This window comes from Hypanus sabinus, chromosome 24 (assembly GCF_030144855.1).
Source record: "Hypanus sabinus isolate sHypSab1 chromosome 24, sHypSab1.hap1, whole genome shotgun sequence".
Taxonomy (NCBI): domain Eukaryota; kingdom Metazoa; phylum Chordata; class Chondrichthyes; order Myliobatiformes; family Dasyatidae; genus Hypanus; species Hypanus sabinus.
In genome coordinates, this window is record NC_082729.1 from 37,141,833 (window position 1) to 37,165,756 (window position 23,924).

At 45.2% G+C, this 23,924-nt stretch overlaps 1 protein-coding gene across 5 annotated transcripts in view; it reads left to right on the forward strand.

Annotated features, from left to right (window-relative positions):
* Nucleotides 1–23,924, forward strand: part of hcfc1b (host cell factor C1b) — a 159,358-nt gene that overhangs the window by 22,842 nt on the left and 112,592 nt on the right. For all 5 annotated transcript variants that reach the window (XM_059949644.1, XM_059949640.1, XM_059949643.1 and 2 more), the window contains 4 exons: nt 15,012–15,160; nt 15,609–15,769; nt 16,920–17,128; nt 18,664–18,748. In XM_059949644.1, coding sequence (XP_059805627.1) covers nt 15,012–15,160; nt 15,609–15,769; nt 16,920–17,128; nt 18,664–18,748 — 604 coding nt within the window. The remainder of the gene's footprint in view (nt 1–15,011; nt 15,161–15,608; nt 15,770–16,919; nt 17,129–18,663; nt 18,749–23,924) is intronic.

Below are 23,924 nucleotides of genomic sequence, written 5' to 3' on the forward strand. Positions count from 1 at the left end.
TACTACAGCATAGTACAGGCCCTTCAGCCCTCGATGTTGTGCCGACCCATATATTCCTTAAAAAAGTACTAAACCCACACTATCCCGTAACCCTCTATTCCATGTTCCTGTCCAAGAGGCTCTTAAGTACCCCTAATGTTTTAGCCTCCACCACCATCCCCGGCAAGTCATTCCAGGCACCCACAACCCACTGTGTTTTTAAAAAAACAAACAAACAAGATTACCCCGATGTCTCCCCTAAACTTTCCTCCGTTAACATTGTACATATGCCCTCTGGCCACTTTCCGTCTCCAGTTGACTCAGACATCGGGCTTTCAACTGCCGCAGCAGACTCGCAGAGATTCTGACGCTGGATCATCGGCCAATAGGCTTCAACTTCCAGACTTTCAATTCAATCCTAGACATCGAACACTAGGCCTCAGACTCCACACTCGACAATGGCAGGTCCCCAAGCACTAAGCCTCTATCTCTGGTCTAAACTGATTCTGGAACCAGGAGCGTAATCTGATCGGTGCTGGGTGGGCTAGGGCAAGTAGTTGGCATTGTTGGGGACTGGCATCTCCTGCTCTGTGTGCTGACCACTTCCTGCTGTGTCCTGCAGTCTCTTTCACCATCTCCTGTTGGAAGTGATGGAAACCATATCCCCACTTTCCCCACCACCCTTGTCTTGCCTACTCTGTTCTCCACCAGTTCAGAAATATCTCTCAGGCAAACTCCATGCTGGGGGAGAAATCTTTTTCTGCTGAATTGCTGAACCTCACCTCCCTCTTCCCAATTTCTTTTCTAAGCTGTGGCACTCGTCCTGGTCACCGGACCTTGGTAAGGGTGGCTTGAGGGATCCAGCCCTCATCGTGACGGCACAGCATGGAGCGGCTGGGCGAGGTAACCGGCGTTTGCACTGATCTTGGAGGGTCGTGATGTTCAAAGAGGGTGTTAGATGGTCCTTTTTTATATATAATCAGTCATACATCATGGAAGCAGGCCCTTCAGCCCAACTCATCCATGCTGTCCACAGCATCTGTAGAAAAGATTGCCAAGAACAATCACGATCGTGCTACACGACACATAATGTATGAATGGGCTCGGTGTTTTCGCCAGTAAACACGGGAGCTGACTCTCGAGCAGTACGCTCCCTGGAGCGCAACCTTCTCGTGCCCCAGATCTTTTAAATTAGAAGTTCCTATACTTTTATGTATGGGACATGACATTGTAAGGAGCAGAAGCAGAATGAGGCCATTCAGCCCATTGAATGTGCTGTGCCACTCAATTATGGCTGATTATTTTCTTCTTTTGTACACCATCAAGTACATAAGGAGTAAAAATCTTAATGTTGCATCTCCGTTTAAAAGTGCAATGTGCGATGTATAGTAAATTATAATAAATAGTATGTACAACAGAATAGTCAATGTAGCATAGAAATGCAGTTGTGTCAATGTGAATTAAACAGCCTGATGGCTTGGTGGAAGAAGCTGTCCCAGAGGCTGTTGGTCCTGGCTTTTATGGTGCGATACCGTTTCCCGGATGGTAGCAGCTGGAACAGCTTGTGGTTGGGGTGACTCAGGTTCCCAATGATCTTTCGGGCCCTTTTTACACACCTGTCTTTGTAAGTGTCCTGAATAGTGAGAAGTTCACATCTACAGATGCGCTGGGCTGTCGGCACCACTCTCTGCAGAGTCCTGCGATTGAAGGAAGTACAGTTCCCACACCAGGCAGTGATGCAGCCAGTCAGGTTACTCTCAGTCATGTCCCTGTAGAAAGTTCTTAGGATTTAGGGCCCATACCAAACTTCTTCAACTGTCTGAGGTGAAAGAGGTGCTGTATAGACCACGAGAGATCCTCAGTGATGTTTATGCCGAGGAACTTAAAGCTGTTCACCCGCTCAACCTCAGATCCATTGAGGTCAATAGGAGCTAGTCTATTTCCATACCTCCTGTAGTCCACAACCAGCTCCTTTGTTTTTGCGAAGTTGAGGGAGAGGTTGTTTTCTTGACACCACTGTGTCAGGGTGATGACTTCTCAGCAGGCTGCCTCATTATTATTTGAGATTAGGCCAATCAAAGTAGTGTCGTCAGCAGATTTAATTAGCAGATTGGAGTTGTGGGTGGGCATTATTAAAGCTGGACGGTGTGCAGAAAAGATCCACAGAAGATGTTTATGGCACTGTATAATTTGAGATATCAGAAACTGTCCAATTGGTGCAGGAACCGCAACCGATCACTCAATATCAGGAAGACAAAAGAAATGATTAAATGACTTCAGGAAGGCAAGAGATTTCAAACAAGCCCCACAATTCATTAATGATGAGGTAGCAGAAATGGTCTTCAGCTTCAAGTTTTTGGGGATGACCATCACTGAGGAACTCTGCTGGTCCGTCGATACAGTCTTGATTGTAGAGAAGCTACAAAAGCAACGATACCACTTGAGGTGGTAAAGGGAACTAATTTATCCCAAAGATTGCCTGTCAACCTTCATTGCTGTGTGATAAAGGGCATACTGACAGTGTGGTGCTCTAGCTGAAGCAAGGCAGATCACAAAGCACTCCAATGGGTCATTAGACACCTCAGCTCAACAACCGGACCTGGAGACAATTTGTAACTCTGGATGCCCACGGTGCTCTCGTATCATTATTGAAGACCCATCCCACTCTCTGTTCAATCTCCTGCCATCTGAGAGAGGGAGAAGAAGGAAATTTAAGAAGGCATGCAGGCCAAGTTTTTGCATTCACAGCATGGCGAGGATATCGAACAAGCTTTCAAAGAAAGCAGTAATAACCACCGAATCCCTAGTATGACAAGGTGGAACTTGACCTTACAATCCACCTTGGTAAAAACCCCCCCTCAGAAAGGTTGAATAATTGAGGACTTTATTCCTTGGAGCATAGGAAAATGTGGGAAGATTGAATAGAAGTATACAGAATTATGAGGGGTATAGATGGGGTAAATGGAAACAGGTGTTTTTCTCACTGAGTTTGGGTGTGATAGAACTAGAGGTCATGGGTTAAGGGTGAAAGGTGAAATGTTTAAAGGGAACACAAGGGGGAACTTCTTCACTCAGAGGATGGTCAGTGTGGAACGAGCTGCCAGCGGAAGCAGTGGATGCGGGTTCAATAGTAATATTTAAAAGAACTTTCGATAAGTACAGTACAGAGTTTTATTTTACATGTGTCCAAGGCTTTTGAACAGTAAACTGAAGATGCTTTCAAAAGTAATGAAATGAAAAGTGGTCTATTACTTAATGAAATACAAGCATCGCTCTAACATTTAATTTTTTTGGAAAGTGAATGTTTGGAGATCTAAAATTTGCTCTTTTCTACTGATACTCTTAACGCAGAAGACAGCAAATACTCAACTAAACCGAAATTTTAATGAAAAAAATCTAGGGTGGCTCAGACTTCTGCACAGTACTTTACCTAGATGGGAGTGGTGTGTAGGGTTATGGTCGAGGTACACGTTGATGGGATGAGACAGAAAAATAGTTTGACGTGGACTAGATGGGCTGAAGGACTTGTTTCTGTGCTTTAGCACTCTGTGATTTGGTGACACCCCAGTCATATTTTCTTCACCTCTCTGATAGGGCAGGATATACAAGAGCCTGAACGCATGTACCAGCAGGCTGAAGGACAGCTTCTACCCCATTGTATTGACTGGTTCCCTAGAGTGATACGTGGCTTTGTGGCCTCCCTATCTACCTTGTAATTTATTGTCTACCTGCGCTGCACTATCTCTGTAGCTGTTATGCTTTAATCTGCATTCTGTTATTTTATTACTTTGGTTCTACCTCTGGATAAAGGGCACTCAGTGACTGTATAAGTACAAGCTCTTTATTCAAAACACCCAGGTCTTACTCAGTTAGTCACTCAAACAGGAGCAGTCTGTGACTTTTTCCTGCCTGATCCACCAACTAACTCACAATTCCCCTTACAGAATGGATATACAGGTGTCCCCCGCTTTTCAAACGTTAGCTTTACGTCAACTCGCTGTTACGAAAGACCTACATTAGTTACCTGTTTTTGCTACCAGAAGGTGTTTTCACTGTTACGAAAAAAGTCAGCGCACGAAAAAAGGCAGCGCATGCCGAGCAGCCTAGCTCCTCCCCCGGAACTGCATTCTAGCTAGCATTGCTTAAACACGTGCTTGTGAGCATCTGTGCTTTATGTTGATTTATTTTGTGCATCCGTTAGCAAGATGAATTCTAAGGTATCGGAAAATCCTAAAAGAGCGCATAAGGGTGTTACACTCTGCATAAAACTAGACATAATTAAGCGTTTCGATCGTGGTGAACGAAGTAAGGACATAGTGAGTTTGACTAAGGGTTTGTGGAAGTTGAAGAAGATGATGTTGAAGAGGTTTTGGCATCCCATGACCGAGAACTGAGAGATGAAGAGCTGATGAAGAGGAAAGGATAACAATTGAAACCGAACGCAGTAGCATACGGCCCAAAAGTGAAGACATCCAGGAACTGAACAGGAAGCAATTACGTGAGATTTTCGCTGCGTTTGACAATACTGCAATGATTGCAGAAAAGTATGTCTTTAACTTTGAAAGGGTACGTAGGTTTAGGGCAGATTTGCAGGATTGTTTGAGTGCTTACAAAGAACTGTATGATAGAAAAATGTGCGAGGCTAAGCAGTCAAGAATACTGTCGTTTTTCAAGCCTTCCACATCAGCCACAGCAGACGATGAAAGTCGACCTTCGACATTGAGGCAGGCAGACATAGGAGAAGGTGACCTGCCTGCCCTGATGGAAACAGAAGATGATGAGATGACACCCCAGTCTCCTTTATCTCCCACCACCCCAACCTCCGACGACTCAGCCTAACACACCATCATCAGTGTGCTCGCTGTCTTCCCAACACTGGACACACATTATTTCTACTTTATATAGGCTGTGTATTTTTGTGTTATTCGGTAGCTTCATAGCTTAAAGGTTACTGGAAAGAGTGCTTCTGCTGGGAGCGCTTGCATCGTGTGTTTCTGCCTGGAGCGCTTGCAGTGTGTGTTTTTACCGCGAGTGCTGCTGAGAGCGCTTGCGTGAGATTTTTGCTGCGGTGGACAGTGCTGCAATAATTGTAGAAAAGTATTCCTGCATTATATAGGCTGTGTATTTATCAGATCATTCCTGCTTTTACTATATGTTACTGATATTTTAGGTTTTATGTGTTATTTGGCATGATTTGGTAGGTTATTTTTTGGGTCTGCGAACACTCACAAATTTTTCCCATATAAATAAATGGTAATCGCTTCTTCGCTTTATGACATTCCAGCTTACGAACTGTTTCAAAGGAACACTGTACCTTCGAATAGCTGGGGAAACCTGTAATCATTCAGATACCCCCCCACACATACCAAGCTGGAGTCAGATTTACCTATTGTTTGAGAGTACTGAGAGACAAATTACAGAATAGGCATAATGGCCTAATACACAAAACAGACTGGAGCTGTCCTATCTCTACGCATCACTGCACAAGGAGATAAGCATCTGGAAACCCTAGCTGCCTACCTTCAAAAAGAAATATTGCTCAGCATTGAGTAACAAAATTAGCACATCTCTGATCATCAGTGGTTTCTTTCAGAAAAACAGGCTGCTATTGTTTAATGAAGTCTTAGCTCTTATACATACTTTTTATCACCTCAGTGCACCATGTAATAATGTGACCTGCATGGAACAGTATGTAAAACCCAGGACTGGGCATGTCAGTCAGCATCTATGGAGGGGAAATAACTAGTCGATGTTTTTAATTCCCCTCGATAGATACTGCCAGACTCGTGGAGTTCCTGCAGCATTTTGTGTATTGACGTTCAATTTAATGTCAGAGAATGTATACAGTGCACAACCTGAAAAAACATCAGCCTCCCACCCCCACTACCACCCACCATGCAAGCAATAGCAATCCCCCAGACACCATAATTTAGAGTCCATCATAAACTACTGCCCATCCCGACACCTCGGCATCTCAACAGACCCCTTCTCTCAAGAAGAGTCATGAGAGCATTAAAACTGTTCCGCAGATGGGCTCGAAAAAGTTGCCCAGGTCCACAAAAACCTCTGGTGCCATCTTTAGCTCTTCCCACTACAAGACAAGCTTTTCACTGTCACTCAGTACATGTGACACAAAAAGAAAAAACAGTGACAGCATTGACAGGCACAAGTTTTGACCAGGGGTACGCTGACAAATAGGCAACCCCTAGTTTAGACTCTCGCTCAGGTGGGCAGTCATGAGTTGGGCTGAAGGGCCTGTTTCTGAAAGGGGACATGATGGGGTACATGTTGAAAGCTGGAGTATTGTGTTCAGTTCTGGTCACCTCATTGTAGGAAGGATTTTGAAGCTTTAGGGGGTGTGTCTTGTGGAGGAGTCTTACCAGGATGCTATCTGGATTACAGACCATGTCTTATGAGACCATAGCACCATAAGATATAGGGCAGAATTAGGGCATTTGGCCCATTGAGTCTTCTCTGCCATTTCATTATGGCTGATCCTTTTTTTCTCTCTCGGTTCCAATCTCCCACCTTCCCCCACGTATCCCTTCATGCCCTGATTAATCAAGAATCTATCGACCTCTGCCTTAAGGTTGAGCAACCTTGGGCTTTTCTCTTTGGAGCAAAGGAGGATGAGAGATGATTGATAGAGGTTGCAAGATGATAAGAGACATAGATCGAGTGGACAGCCAGAGACTTTCTCTCCAAGACGGAAGTAGCTAATACCAGGAGGCATAATTTTAAGTTGATAGGAGGAATGTCAGAGATAATTTTTTAAAATATATGTATTTAGCAATAGGTGGCTGGAATGTGGTCCAGGAGCAGTGGTCGAGGCAGACACATTAGGGACATTTTAAGAAAGTCTCAGATCGTCACATGGATGATAGAAAAATGCAGGGATATGTAGGAGGGAAGGGTTGGATTGATCTTGGAGTAGGTTAAAAGTTTAGCAACACCCTGCGGGCTGAAGTGTCTGTGCTATGCTGGAGTCTGGAATGTTCTGTGATGTTACTTGGAGTGCTCAGCTTCAGATCAATATGGTGCTAGTCCCTGTGGCTGTTCTTCCTGAGTGGGGGGGTGGGGAAGAGGTCTGTGTGTGTGCGCGCACTGGTTACTCGAGCTGGGGGGTGGCACGAGCACAGCTGGTCCCTGTGTCTCTCCGTCTGCATTCAGTGCAGCTGGCAGCTGTCCAGAGGAAGAGGGAGTAACCAAAAATACACATTAAATTTGAACTCTTCAGCTGTTTCACTTTGACAGTGCTGTGGAAAGTTTGCTCCTCAAATGCCTTTCCAGTAACCCTACACAGCATCACCACTAAACGCAAAATGTTGTTTATTGTCACTTCCTGTACACAGGTGTAAAGGAGAACAAAATACTTATTATTCCAAATCCAATGCGGCACAAAAACATCACGATAAGACAAATAAATCACAATAAATATAAGTACATAAGATAACTTATATGCATTGATTATTAAGTAATGTTAGGCACAGGAGTGTCTGTACATAAGGTGACTCTAACAGGAAATGACAAGGTATTGATAGTTTGTTGGGTGCGTGGAGGTGTTGATCAGTCTAGCTGCTTGGCAAAAGAAGCTATCCTTCAGTTGGTGGTCCTGGTGTGGATGCTACGTATGGACCCATGAATGAGTAACAATGAGACCCTGAGACCGACTGCCCGCCCCCACAACCACACTGACTACCTAAAGATTAAAAGCTCGCGACACAGTTCACTGTGATTCAATGTAAATATGATACACAAAAAATAAAGGAAAATAAAATCAACATTATATTTAGTTTTAGTCTCCCTGCTTTTCTGATGCCGTGTCCTATCTGAGGCAGGTCACTCACCTTTGGTCCCCACCGGACTCTCAGCTCTCACCTGTAGCTGCACGTAACAGTGGCCACACTCCATTTGGGAACCAGGTGAGGGGACTGTGTTCCTCACCTGGGTATAACAACGTGCCTGTCATAGCGTGTGAAGTCCTAGCCATTGGACTTGGTGGATGATATCTACAGTGAGATCTAGTGGACAGGAAGGAGGTTCTGCTATGCTTGTGGAAAGTGTAGGGCACGACGAAGCACATAAGTCATGGTCATCCACTGCAACCAAGGATGACCCCAGGTATGACGACTACAGGTAGGTGGTCCCCACTTTTCAAACGTTCGCTTTACGACAACTCGCTGTTAAGGAAGACTTACATTAGTACCTGTTTTCGCTAACCAAAGAGGATTTTCGCTTTTACGAGAAAGAGACGCCCGCTTTATACGTGTGTTTACCCCGAGAAAGACTACAATGATTGTGTAGCCTTGTGCGGGTGCTGATTTTTTTTCTCCATATTGATTTTGGCTCACTGCCTTCTGGAGTTTGATGAGTGAAACTACACTGTACATACAATATTTCTACTTTATATAGGGTACATTTATCATATCATTCCTGCTTTTACTATATGTTAGTGTTATTTTAGGTTTTATGTGTTATTTGCTTTGATTTGGTAGGTTATTTTTTTGGGTCTGGGAATGCTCAGAAATTTTTCCCATATAAATGAATGGTAATTGGTTCTTCGCTTTTCGACGTTTCGGCTTACAAACTGTTTCATAGGAACGCTCCACCTTCGGATAGTGGGGCAAACCTGTACTTGTACTGCTGGATCTGGACTTCCAAGGTTGAGAGCGTGGAACTGCCCCATGCTCTCCACATCCACTTGGATGGTTTTTCCACTTAATATAATCTTCTTGCGCAGGTTTCCTGTCATTATTGGTTGTGAATAACAACCACTAGCACCTCATCGAAATGTGCAATGAAATACTTGGGTTGCATTAACAACCAATGACCTGAGGATGTGCTGGTGGCGTCTGTGCCAACATAGCATGCCCACAATGTTCGGCGAAACAGCAAGGAGCAAGGCGAGAATTGCAATTCACGCCTAGTTCCTCCCTCCCAGCATGCAGATACGGCCCTCCAGCCCCAGGATAGGCTTTCTCAGACTCCCGAAGGCTTGCGGATTCATAGACATTGGGTTTCAGCTTCCCCAGTGGACTCACAGAGAGCTCAGGGCTCTGGCCATCATAAACCTACTCAACACTGCTTCAGACTATTCATTTCATATACTCCAGAGCAGTCTCATCAATGTCCTCTATTTACTTATCCCAGGAATGCAAGGGTTAGAAGAATGAGCTGGGGGGGAGGAGGGTGGATCTCATTAAAACCTATCGAATACTGAAAGGCATGTTTCCTATAGTGCGGGAGCCTAGGACCAGAGGGTATAGATTAAGATTTAAAGGGCATCCGTTTAGAACAGAGATGAGACGGAATCTCTTTAGCTAGAAGTTGTGGAATTCACTGCCACAGGATGTCAAAGGTTATGAGGCGAAGGCAGGAGAATAAGGTTGAGAGAGATGATAAATCAGCCATGATAGAACAGTGGAGCAGTTTCGTTGGGCCAAATGGCCTAATTCTGCTCCCAAGTCTCATGGTATTATGATCTTAATGGGGGGGGGGGGGTTGTTGGCTGAACTATCTCGTAGTCCATGAAGTTATGAGTCGCAGACTCCCCCCACCCCCAAACCCCCAGGCCACAGAAATGGCAGGCTGGAGGTCTGTGAACTTCGAAACCCCTTGCCCAGCACTGCTCTTTGCTCCAGATCCCCAACGTAAACATTGTTTAGTTTTTTGTAAATTCTATTGTATTTATCTATTTTCCTACAAATACCTGCAAGAAAATGAATCTCAAGGTGGTACAGTAGATTTTGGTTAATTGAGCCAACGGTTCATCGGGACAGCTCTTTTTAAAAAAAAAAGCCAAAACTAATTTTTAAAAAAAGCTGAGATTCTGTTTGTTTAGTTTGGACACCTTTGCCAAAAGGGGTCTGTTTCCAAACAGCTTCTAGCTGGCGTCAGTTGCGTGCACTCGTAAGGCTCTTAGACACTCTATTGTACTTAACAGTTTTTTAAATAGCATCAGTTGCACGTGTTTCTGTTCAAAAAGTAGTGATTTTTTTTGTCACTGATAGTTGGCGTGATATAAGCAGTAAGGCAATTTAGAACTATATTGCTCACAGCGGTTTCAAGTGTTCAGGCTTGGAAATACCAGAAAAAGCCATGAGTGAAAATGAAACTCCAGGTTTCCCCCGCTTTCCGAAGTTAGAGTATTCCTATGAAACCATTTGTAAGCTGAAATGGCGAAGAAGCAATTACTACTAATTTATATGGGAAAAATTTTTGAGCGTTCCCAGACCCAAAAAATAACCTACCAAATCATACCAAATAGCACATAAAACCTAAAATAAAACTAACATATATTAAAAGCAGGAATGATATGATAAATACACAGCTAAATAAAGTAGAAATGATGTATGTACAGTCTAGTTTCACTAATAGAATCGGGAAGATTGAACCAAAATGGGTTTGTAGAAAAGAAAAGGCACGTGCACACATGCTCACGCACCTGCCCACGCAAGGCTTCACGGTCATGGTGGTATTTCTTAGGGTAAACACAAGTTTAAAGCAGGCGTCTTTTTTCATAAGATGCCCGCTTTCAGTTAGCGAAAACAGGTAATAATGTAAGTCTCTCGTAAAAGCGAGTTGAGTAAAGCGAACGTTCGGAAAGCGAGGGACGCCTGTATTATACCTCTTTAAGTAAGAAACTACAGAGAATTTAAAGGTATTGGCAATCAACTTGAATGTTGTAACGAGAATGAAGATTTGGAGGATGCAATTGTTGGTAGCGTTGTATGTAGGCAGTCTATTACCTGATTGTTCTCATTTTGTTCATTTACCATCAATCAAGAATGTGGCAGCATACAAAGGATGAATTCTACCGTCAGTAACTATTAGGAACTAAAGCAGTTTTAGAGTACTGTAGTACTATTGGTAGTGTTCTTATTTGTTTGTATTTCATTTAAATACATAGTTTGTTACTCAATTTGTCTTTTTAATGATTTCCATGAAGATTTGGCTAATTGGTCCCAATAAACCAGACTGTAACATGTATGTACTTTGACTTTGAAATGTGGCTCACATGTGCAAGCTCCACCCTCAAAGCACAAGAGGTCGGGATCAAACCTGTTGGCACTGAAGCTGTAAAGTGGGTTCAGTGTCCATTCAGAAATCTGATGGCAGAGGGGAAAAAACTGTTCCTGAATTGTTGACATCTAAAACATTGACAAACTTCTGTAGATGTATAGTGGGGGGGTATAGTTACTGGCTGCATCGCAGCCTGGTATGGAAACACCAATACCTTTGAATGAAAAATATTTCAAAGGTAGTGGATTCGCCCCAGTACATCACAGGTAAAGACCTACCAATCATTGAGTACATCTACATGAAATGCTATCGTAGGAAAGCAGCATCCATCAACAGAGGTCCCCACCACCCAGGCCATGCTCTTCTCTCACTGCTGCCATCAGGTAGAATGTACAAGAGCATCAGGACTCGCACCACCAAGTTCAAGAACAGTTACTACCCCTCAACCATCGGCTCTTGAATAAAAGGGGATAACTACACTCACTTGCCCCATCATTGAGATGTTTCCTACAACTAATGATCTCACTTTAAGGAATCTGTTTCATTGTCTCACGTTCTGATTATTTATTGCTATTTATTTATATTTGGATTTCCACAATTTGTTGTCTTCTGCTCTCTGGTTGATCTTTCATTGAACCTGTGCCAGGTTGATGTGGAAGATCAAAAACCCAAAACCCTAAAACCCAATAATTAAACCACTGCGTTGCTTAGTAATAATTGTAGTTTTCATCGGGGCAGGGCCTTTCTCACTTTATCCTTTAAAATTGTTCAGATTGTTGACCGATGTAGCCTAACGTTTTTTCAATGACCGATGGCATTTCACCTCTTTCCGATCGCTTTATTATTTCCATTTTATTTTCAATCGCAATCGTGATTATTTTCGTGAACAGAAACACTGTGGATTCAGCGCTCTGACGCCAGGTCCTAACGTACAGTGCACTGCGACAGGTTAAATAAGGTCTGGGGTTCCGCTGTGTCCTAAGGTTCATTGCATTGAGACAGGTTGAATAAAGGACTTGAGCATCCGTGAATTTTGGTATCCGCGAAGGGTCCTGGAACCAATCCCTCGCGGATAAGGAGGGCCGACTGTATATGGTAACATAAAATGCACTTTGATACTAAAATTTACTTTGAACTTTCAATGTGTGCCTTCAGGCTCCTGTACCACCTCGATGATGGTAGCAATGAGAAGAGGGCAGTTTTGCCAAATTGTTCTTGGTAGAGGGGTCAATATTGTCCATGTGGGCAAAAAGAACTCCCTCTGCTCCCCTTAGAAGCTGATGTTTTATTTTTCATTTTATTTTAGATATACAGCATGATAATAGGCCCTTTCAGTCCAACAAGCCAGCATACCCAGTTAACCTATTGAACAACATATCTTTGGAAGGTGGGAGGAAACTGGATCACCCAAATGAAGCCCACACGGGCACAGAGAGAGTACAAACTTATCACATTCCTGCAGGAATTGAACTCGCTATAATGGCTTTCCGGTGATCACTGTGGCATTGCAAATCTGAGCTTCTAACCAGCCCTCTTCCTAAGTTCATCTTGAGATATAGGGCAAGGAATAGCAGGTGGAGTTTTACTCTGACAAGTGTGAGTAGAGCAACTGAACAAGCATACAGGCCTTTTGGCCCAACTGGTCTATGCTGAACCAGTTAGTCTCAACTTCCTGCATTTGGCCTATATCCCTCTCAGACCCTTTCCATTCATACAATAATGTGCTGCTTTACAATGCCAACAATCCCCAGTTGGGGTTTCCCACCGCTGCCTGCAAGGAGTCTGTACCTTCTCCCCATGGCCACGTCAGATTCCTCCAAATGGTCCAGTCTCTTCTCACGTTCCAAGGACCTGCGTGTCAGGGTTAGTGCGTGCGGCATGCTGTGTTGGTGCTGAAAGCGGTTCAGCCCCAGTGCAATCTTGGGACTGTGTTTGCTGGCACAAACGACGCATTTACTGTATGTGTGTGTTAAATCTAACCTTCATAAATGCCGCTTGTTCCGCATACTCCACTCCCTCTCTGAGAAAGAGAGTTAGAATCAGATTTATTATCACTGACGTACTCTTCGTTGTTAAATATGCTGTTTTGCAGCAGCAGTACAGAGCGATGTATAAATATATATTGTAATGAGCAATTAGTAATAAAAAGTTAAGTAATGTGAAAAGAAAGCAATAAATAGTGAGGTAATGTTCATTGGTTCAGAAATATGGCAGAGGGAAAGAAGCTGTTCTTAAAACTTCAGGCTCCTCCGTTTCCTCAGTGATAGTAGCAATGAGAAGAGAGGATATCCTGGGTAGTGGGGGTCCGTAATGAATGTTGCTGTCTTTTTGACACTTTGCTCCTTGATGGCGGGAAGGCTGAGTTTACAATCCTCTTCGTTTTGGGTCCTTTTTAATCTTTCCCCTCTCACCCTAAAGTTTTGGTCTCCTTTGCCCTGGGGAAAAGACTTACTGTGCACCTTAGCTAAACCTCTCATAATTTAAATTTTTTTTTAAAAGATTGCCCTTATTCTCTTTAAGTTCCAAGGAATTTGGTAGTTGTAGTCTTTGGAAGGGCAGACTTTGCCTCTCCTTCATTTTGAAGAAATTTTAATGCTTCATTTTGGCAAATTTAAACCAGGGCAGGTGTTGCAAGGTAAATGGCAGAGCACCGGAGAGTGTTATAGGACAGCGAGACCTAGAATTACAAGTGTATAGTGTCCTGAAAGTAGTGACATGTAAAAGGCGATTGGCACGTTTGCCTTTACAATATTCCAGCGGTGTGACCAGCTTCTTGTAAAGCTTCAGTAGTATGTCCTTGCTCTTATCTTCCAGTTGTCTTGAAAGAAATGTTGGTGAGTGGGGTTTCGGATAGTGTAGCAGGTTGTCGTAAGACATTGACTGGATGCGGAGTTGGGCTGAGAAGTGGCAAATGGAGTTTAACCAGGTAAAGTGAGAAGTGATTCACAGAGAACTGTTAGAGCTGGCATGCATTTTGTTAGGGTGGTTAAGGAGACATGTGGTATGTTGGGCTTTCTTAGGGGATTGAGTTTAAGAGTCACGAGGTAATGTTGCAGCTCTGTAAAGCTCTTGGAGACCACATTTGGAGCATTGTGTTCAGATCTGATCGCCTCATTATAGGAAGGATGTGGAAGTTTTAGAGAAGATGTGGAGGAGATTGACCAGTATGCTGCCTGGATTAAAGAGCAAGTCTTATGAGGATAGGTTGAGTAATTTAGGGATTTTTCTTTTTGGAGGGAAGGAGGATGAGAAGTGACAAGGCGGTAAGGGACTTACTCCCCAGGGCGGCAATGCTTGTAATACTTGTAATGCTTGTAAGGGGCATACTTGTAAGGTGATTGGAAGGATGTCAGAAGTAGGTTACACAGATATTGATGGGTGCGTGGATGCACTGCCAGGGTAGCAGAGGCAGATTGGAGGGAAGGATTAGATTGATCTTGGAGTAGGTTAAGTGTTTGGCACAGTGTTGTGAGCCGAAGGGCCTGTATTGTGCCGTAAAGGTCTATGTTCTGTGAAGTAGAGGGTTTCCTCTGACAGTGTAGTATTTCTTTCAGTCCTGTCTATCTGGAGTGACGTTCCCTTAAATCTTCCCTGCTGTAAGTTTGGCACTCCCTCACTCTAATGCCCTTCCCTTGGACAACATCGGTGCCGTTGAGAGGGGAGACTTGCAGCTTGGGCAACTGCCAGTCTTCCATTAAAAAATCCTTGCCCAGGCTTGCGCCTTGGAAAACTTTCCAAAGTGCAAATCCATGGTCTATCGAGACTAACGGAGGCCTACCTACCTACTACCTACTCCCTCAATACATCCCCTCCAAGGGTTTCATCCCTTTAAGTTTTTTTCTCCTGATGGGTGGCTGTCTCACCCCACACTTTCTGACACAATGCCTCTGTGCTGCCCCCTCCTTTGCTCCTGTGTCGTCCGGCCGGCCTCTTGTCTGAGTTAGGAGGTGGCTTGCTCTGAATGTAGCCTCTGTGTCATAACCCTCTCCTCCCTTTGTTCTTATCTGCAGCAACAAACCAGTGGTTCATCCCCGCAGTGCGAGGAGACATCCCCCCGGGGTGCGCCGCCTATGGCTTTGTTTGCGATGGTACCCGCCTGCTGGTCTTCGGGGGGATGGTGGAGTATGGAAAGTACAGCAACGATCTCTATGAGTTGCAGGTACGCGGAGGGGTTAGGGTGTTCATGGAGCAACAGCATCATATTTTGCTGCTTAAGGCTCTCACCTTTCTTCCTTCCTCTCCGTGTTTCTGAATCGATATTTCCCTCGCTTACTCTCTGATCCCTTCCTACATCCTCACACCAATACTTTTGAGTATTGTAACACACATAGTACGCTGGAGGAACTCAGCTGGTCAGGCAGCATCTATGGAGAAGACTGAACAGTCGACTTTTAGGGCCAAGACTCTTCACTAAGACTGGAATCTGACTTCTATCCCCTTCCTTTCCAGTCCTGAAGAAGGGTCTTGGCCTGAAACGTCGACTGTCTATTCCCCTCCACAGCTGCTGCCTGACCTGCTGAGTTCCTCCAGCATTTTGTGTGCGTTACTTGTGAAAGTGTTCCAGCATCTCCAGGATCTTGCGTGTCTCTGCTCTTCTTGTTGTGCAGGCGAGCCGATGGGAGTGGAAGAAGCTCAAGCCCAAACCCCCCAAGAACGGGTCTCTGCCATGCCCACGCTTGGGCCACAGCTTTTCCCTGGTGGGAAACAAGTGCTACTTATTTGGGGGTCTGGCCAACGACAGCGAGGACCCCAAGAACAACATTCCACGGTGAGACCGCTAGAGGGGGCAAGTTCTACACACCTTCACGTTCCCAGTTGAATGTTATTAACGACAGTACTGCTGTTGCAAAAAAATACATTTCATGACATAATTGCAAGAAAAAAATTTGTGAACCCTTTGCAATTATCTGGTTGTTTTTACATTAATTACTCATAAAATGTGGTGTGATCATCTGAGACACAATAGTAGACTACCCCTCCACCCCCTCACCTATCACTTGCCTTGTGCTCCTCCCCTTTCACACTTACCACCTTATTCTGGCTTCTGCCCCTCCCTTTGGAGCTCCAATGAAGTTTTGGTTTGAAACTTCAATTTAAAAAAATTATTATTCCTCTCCATAGATGCTGCCAGACTTGCAGAGTTCCTCCGGTATTTTATGTTGTGTAGTTGTTCTACTGAAATGCACATCTTAGAAAGCTCCAAGAATACCAGATAATATGAAACACATTCTCAGGGGTGAGCGTAGTGAGTGTGGGTCTGAGGTGTGGAGTGAGCTCCATCCCAGAGCTCGGACAGCTGAAGGCCCTGGTGTTTGTGATACCAAGGTTTGAGATGGAGAGGAACTGGGATCCAAGAGGGATCCCAGTGGTTACAGATGGGGAGGGGTGTTGGGGCCAGGAAGGTCTGTAGAGATGGGGAGGTGTGTATAAGAGGGCAGGGTTACAGAGATGGTGAGGAGTGTAATGAAGGGAGGAGGTCTCAGAGACAGGGAGGGGATAAGGACCAGAGAGCTAAATGAGGAAGGGGTGGGGTGCAGGTCATAGAAGCATACTGGCCCTTCTTTAACCCCCTTCCCCTCCAACCTGACCCAGTGAGGTGTGTACCCTCTGCACTATCCTGTCCCACTGAAGATTGTCCTGCTCACCCTCCAACTTGCCTCCTCACCCTCGTACTGTCCCCCACTCCAACTCCCCCATCACAGTGCCGACGGTTGGTGAATGATCACTGTCAGTCAGTGTGGACTCGTCACCATGTCAATGTCACAAGTTTCTACCGAGGGTACCTGGTTAATGTCTCTCTGTTTCCGTTCTCCAACCACCTCTGAACGTATTGTGTGTGTGTGTGTGTGTGTGTGTGTGTGTGTTTATCTCTCCTTCCCCCTGACTACTCCAATTTCTCCCCTCACCCCCACACCCAGATATTTGAATGATGTTTATGTTCTGGAGCTGAGGCCAGGCTCAGGGGTGGTGAGCTGGGACAACCCCATCACCTATGGGGTGCTGCCCCCACCACGGGAGTCCCACACGGCTGTCATCTACACCGACAGAGACTCAAAGAACTCCAGGCTGATCATCTATGGAGGGATGAGTGGCTGTCGCCTGGGTGACCTCTGGACCCTGGACATTGGTAAGGTCCCAGTGGGTCTTATTCTTTGCCACTCCGCCTTCTCGGGACTGGCGGGGCGGTGGGAGGGGGGGGGGTGGGAGTGTTTTGTATTATCTTTGCCCAGGTGCATTGCACCAATTTTGATGATGATGGGATTGAGTGATAGGACTGTAAGAAAGGAACTTTACTCTGTGGCTGACCCCAGGGATGTGTGATGCAGTGCTGTAGAGGGATCTTCACTTTGTGTCTGACCCTGAAGTGTGTGATGAGATCGTGTAGATGGAATTTTACCCTGGGACTGTGTGATGGGACGGTGTGGAGGGAGTTTCACCCTGTGCCTGACCCTGGGAGTGTGTGATGGGACAGTGTAGAGGGAGCTTCAGTCTGTGTGACCCCAGGAGTGTGTGATGGGACGGTGTAGAGGAAGCTTTACTCTGTGTCCCCTGGGAGTATGTGATGGGACGGTGTGGAGGGAGCTTCACTCTGTGTCTGACCCCGGGAGTGTGTGAGGGGACGTTGTGGAGGGAGTTTCACTCTGTGTCTGACCCCAGGAGTGTGTGATGGGAAGGTGTGGAGGGAGCGCCACCTAGTGTCTGTCTCTGACCCCGGGAGTGTGTGATGGGACAGTGTGGAGGGAGCGCCACCTAGTGTCTGTCCCCGGGAGTGTGTGATGGGACGGTGTGGAGGGAGCTTCACTCTGTGTCTGACCCCGGGAGTGTGTGATGGGACAGTGTGGAGGGAGCTTCACTCTGTGTCTGACCCCGGGAGTGTGTGATGGGACGGTGTGGAGGGAGCTTCACTCTGTGTCTGACCCCGGGAGTGTGTGATGGGACAGTGTAGAGGGAGCTGCACTCTGTGTCTGTCCCTGGGAGTGTGTGATGGGACGGTGTAGAGGGAGCTTCAGTCTGTGTGACCCTGGGAATGTGTGATGGGACGGTGTAGAGGAAGCTTTACTCTGTGTCTGACCCTGGGAGTATGTGATGGGACGGTGTGGAGGGTGCTTCACTCTGTGTCTGACCCCGGGAGTGTGTGAGGGGACCGTGTGGAGGGAGTTTCACTCTGTGTCTGACCCCGGGAGTGTGTGATGGGACAGTATGGGGGGAGTTTCACTCTGTGTCTGACCCCGGGAGTGTGTGATGGGACGGTGTAGAGGAAGCTTCACTCTGTGTCTGACCCTGGGAGTATGTGATGGGACAGTGTGGAGGGTGCTTCACTCTGTGTCTGACCCCGGGAGTGTGTGAGGGGACGGTGTGGAGGGAGTTTCACTCTGTGTCTGACCCCGGGAGTGTGTGAGGGGACCGTGTGGAGGGAGTTTCACTCTGTGTCTGACCCTGGGAGTGTGTGATGGGAAGGTGTGGAGGGAGTGCCACCTAGTGTCTGTCCCCAGGAGTGTGTGATCGGACAATATGGAGGGAGTTTCACCCTGTACCTGACCCTGGCGCTATGTCATGGGCGTGGGTACTCCATCGTGTAATCAAAGAGGGCAGGAAGGATGGTGAGTGCAGACTTGGCACAGATCGCAATCTCAGTGGAACCGTTAAACCTCCCTCTTGCAGACACCCTGACGTGGGACAAGCCAAATGTGAATGGTGTCTCTCCGCTCCCCCGCAGCTTGCATTCGGCCACCACCATCGGCAACAAGTAAGTTGTTCTACTTGTTCTCGTGTGCTGCAGGCCGTCGTTAGTGCACAAAATGAAGAGAATTGAGCCATTGGGCCCATCAAGTCTGCTCTGCCATTCTATCAGTTTTTGGTCCCATTTTCCCCTCTTGCCAATCAAGAAACTATCCATCTTCACCTTTGTCACACCAGTGGTTTGGTCTCCATAACATCTGTGGTAACGAATTCCATAGATTCACCATGGTCTGACTGAAGAAATTCTTCCTCACTTCTCTTCTGAAAAAAGGTCACTTTATACCGAGGCTGTGCCCCTTTGTCCTAGACTCTCCTTCATCCTTTCCTGTACTTTCTGTACATTTCAGTGAGATTCCTCTACCCCTCCGCCGATTATTCCGAACTCCACTGAGTCATCATATCTTTCTGCCTCATTCCTCTTTTGGTTGTTCTGTCTACAACCTTCTTGCTCTCTGTCACTGCTTTCTGACAAATAACCCTTCAGGTACACTAAATATCCTGCAGATGCTGGAAATCCTGAGCACCACTCACAAAACTCAAATTGAAGGTTGCTAAGAAGGTGCATGGTGTGTTTCCTCTTCATTGGTCAGGCGATTCATTTCAAGATCCAAGAGGTCATGTTCCAGCTCTGGTTAGACCACACTTTGAGTATCGTGTCCAGTTCTGGTCTCCTTCTTATAAGAAGGATGTGGAAGTTCTAGTGAGAGAGCAGAGGAGATTTGCAAGACTGCTGCCTGGATTGGAGAGCATTTGCTATGAGGTCAATCACAAACAGGAGAAGTTCTACAGATGCTGGAAGTCCAAGCACTAAGTTTACCAGTTCTGATGAAGGGTATCAGCCTAAAACAATGACTGTTTACTCTTTTCTATAGATGCTGCCTCGCCTGTTGAGTTCTTCCAGCATTTTGTGTGTGTGTTGCTATGAGGTCAAGTTGAGTGAACTAGGACTTTTCTGTCTGGAGCGATGGTGACTAAGAGGTGTAAAAGGTGATAAGAGGCAATGGCTAATACAAGGAGGAATGATTTTAAGATGATTTGAGGAAATTACGCAGGAGATGCCCGAGGTTGAGTTCTTTATACACAGTGTGGTAAGTTCATGGATTGACTGGTAGGGGTGGTGGCAGAGGCATTTTAGGAGCATTTAAGAATATCCTAGATAGGTAAGATGGATGAAAGAAAAATGGATGGCTATGTTGGAAGGAAGAGTTAGACTAATCTTGGAGTGGTTTAAAGGTCAGCACACCATCGTGGGCCAAAGGGATGGCCCTCTGTTCTATTATCCAAAATGCTGGAGAAACTCAGCAGGACAGGCAGCATCTCAACAGTTGCTATTTTGGGCCGAGACCTTTTATCAGGACTGAAAAAGGAGAGAGTAGAAGCCAGAATATAATAAGGTGGGGTGTGAGAGGAGGGAGTACAAGCTGGCACGTTAGGGTGGGGGGAAGGGTGATGAGGAATGAAGTGGAAGAGGTAAAGGGCTGAAGAAGAGGGGATCTGATAGAGAAGAGTGGACCAGGGGAGAAAAGGAATGATGTGGCAAACCAGAGGCAAGTGAAGGGAAGAGGAATGGTGAGAGGGTTGTTTTCAACCTGATGGCCTGAACGTCGTTTTTTTAATATATATTTAAAAATTTTTTTTTTTATGCATTTCTACAGTACAACTACAAAAAAAATCAACAAAATGAAGATTAACACAATGCAAAACAAACAAATCTAATACATAATTCATAACAATAAGGAAAAAGCATCCAGAATAAAATCATATAAAGTTAGTATCCTCCCCACCCTCCCACTACAAAACTCCAGGCCAACCATTACAATATGTAAAAGAAAAATTAATTGGAGTGTTCATCTCCACAGAGCTGTAAATATATATAAAAAATTAATTATAATGCCTACTACCAAAACTATAATGTAATTCCCATCAGAAAAAAAAACGTAAAACTTATAGGAAAAAAAAGCTGAAAATGAGGGATTATGGTACAGAAAAAAAGAATAAATTTAATCTAAAGAGGAGTTATAGAAATATTCAAGAAAATGTCCCCAACTTTTTCTTTTTTTAAACTTCCCTCTCGTTTTCCATTCCCCATCTTGTTACCCATCCGTTTCTCTGTCCTCAAGGCCTGCCCATCTCCGCCCATCACCTTATTCTGGCTTCTAACCCCTTCCTTTCCAGTCCTGATGAAGAGTCTTGACCCGAAACGCTGACAGTTTATTCTCCTTCGTAAATGCTCTCTTGAACTGTGTGTGTGGATCCTACCCATTCGCCGGCTCAGTCCACGCAGCACGGCGCAGACACTGTTTGCATCTCGGAGGGGTGGGGGGGGGGGGTAGAGATTATTGTTTTTTGAAAGGGAGATGACTCCTGCTAGATTCTGACGTTTTTAATCCAAGTTTCTTTCAGAAGTTGGGAAAGAGGCAAAAAACTTGTCACTTCGTAATTGCTTTATTAAAATTAATGGAACAAAGAGTTGAACAACATATCGATGCAGTTACAAAGAAGACACTACAGCGGCTATATTTCATTAGTTGTTTGAGGAGTTTTGGTATGTCACCAAAGACACTCGCAAATTCCTACAGATGTACTGTGCAGAGTATTCTAACTGGCTGCATTACCACCTGGCATGGAAGGGAGAGGGAGTGGCTACTGCACAGCATCGAAATAAGCCTCAGAAAGTTGAACAGCAAGTCAGGGTCCATCATGTACACTGGCCTCTCCAGCATCCAGGGCATCTTCAAGGAGTGATGCCTCAAAATGGTGGCATCTATCATTAAGGACCCCCATCACCCAGGTCATGCCCTCTTCTCGTTGCTACCATCAGGGAGGATGCTCTTGCCTGAAGGCACACACTCAACAATTCAGGAACAGCCTATTCACCTCTGCCATCCGATTGAATGGACGTTGAACCCGCGAACACAACCTCACTACTTTTCTCTTGTGCTAATTTAATTTAACTTTTATATGCTCTGTGTTTGTGTCTGTCTGTCTGTGGGTGTACGTATATATTTATATATGTATAATTATTACGAGAATTTGCAATATTTTTATTATGTATTGCAATGTACTGCTGACACATAACAACGAATTTCATGCCAGTGATATTAAATCTGATTCTGAAAAACAGGCAATGATACAGGTCTAGTCAATGGGGAGAGGGAGAGGGAAAAGAGTAAGAAAGAAAGCTGGTCCTGCCTTGTGGTAAGTTCGCTTTCCAAGGCCCTCCTTTGGTCAGGGTCTTGTCTGTTTACATGATACGCAAGCTAGGACAGTGCAATATGGAGAGCACTCTGTGGTTATTGTAGCAAGCTCCCCCTCTCCATGCAGCTGATGAATCCAAAGGAATAGCAGAGACCGATACATTTCGGCACCAGCAGCGTCACAGGAATTGCCTGTTAGTGGTGAACTCAACATAGGACTGCCTTAGGGACTCCAGCTCTGGGCTTTTCCCTCTGGGTTTACCACCGAAGCCTTACCCAAGCTGCAAGGCAGTGAAGGTTTGAGATCAGAGTTTTCCTTCTCCTAGGTGAGCTGTCAACCATGGCTGATGAGCTCCATCTGCCTGAAGTGACTGGTTTTATGGTTGCAGTCACCTGCCTTTGCCTCTTCTCCTGTCAGGAGAAACTGTTCAGCTGGGTTCAGTAGCTGAGCCGCACGTGAAGGCCAGGAGCTGGTCTTGGTTGTCAGTGCAACCATCATTAGCGATGCACGCCATTGGGAGCATTTAATAGGTAGTGGGAGCTTGTCCCCAGTACCACCCCCCCACCCCCCCGGGCTATAACAATCAGTTCTTTTTATACTCCATAGATAAGGAACATTCCATTCAAATTAGCAAATGGGTCAACCAATCAAATACCCAAATACAAATAATGCAACACCAGAGAATCATAGAAATGTAACCACCAGGGAGCACACTGAACAACTGTGTATACATTCTGTGACTACTAGGAAACATACCGAACAGTTTGTTACGTGCCATATTGCGTAACATGGACAATCATGGTCTTTCCATGACCACGAATGTTTTTAACAAATCTTTCTACAGCCGTTTCAATACTCTTCAGAGATTGTCTGCCTGGCGTCAATGGTCGCGTAACCAGGACTTGTGATCTGCACCAGCTGCTCATAGACCATCCACAACCTGCTGCCATGGCTTCATGTGACCATTATGTGGTTGGGGAGGGGCTAAGCAGGTGCTAACACTTGCCCGAGGATGACCTGCAGACTAGTGGAGGGAAAGAGCACCTTGCACTTCGAGACGTATCTCCACCCTGCCACCATAACTAAACAGTTACACGTAGATACATAGTTATATTAAAAAAATGCTAGCAAGTAATATGTTAAGCTGCAAAGAAACTAACAATTAGCAGTGTAATGTAACAGCCTCCCAAACAACCCAGTAGGCAGTGAAGTGCTGGTTCATTGGAAGGGCAAGAAAATCTTTCTGTGGTTGTACCAGGCTTTGGTGAGCTTGATTCAGGACCCTGCATTAGTTCATGTTCCATGTTTATTGTTGTGGGCATTCATACCTAGGGTATAAATGTCGCAAAAATTAGGTTTTTGCATCAGCAGCACAGTGCATTACCAATTCAAATCAGAATTGGACTTAATATTACTGGCATATGTTGTGAAATTTGTTGTTTTTGCAAAAGCAGTACAATGTAATACATAGTAAATATATATTAAATAGTTAAATGTATGGTACAACAAAAGTAGTGAATGGGTATTCATGGGTTCATTGCCCATTCAGAAATCTGATGGTGAAAGGGCAGAAGCCTTTCCTGAATCATTGAGTGTGTTCTTTCAGACCTCCTTCCTGGGTGATGGGGGCACTTAATGATGGCTGCTGCCTTTTTGAGGACATCACTCCTTGAATCTGTCCTGGATGCTACAGAGGCTAGTGCCCATGATGGAGCTGAGTGAGTTCACAGCTTTCTGCAGCTTATTTCAACCCTGTGCAGTGCCCTCATCCCTCACCTCCTCCCTACCAGACAGTGATGCAGCCAGTTAGAAAGCTCTCCACAGTAATCTGTAGAAATTTACGAGTGTCTTTGGTGACACACCAACTCCCCAGACTCCTGATGAAGTACAGATGCTGTCATGCTTTCTTTATAAATGCCTTCTGTGATATATTGGGCCCACAGTAGATCCTCAGATGCTGATGCCCAAGAACTTGAAATTGCTCA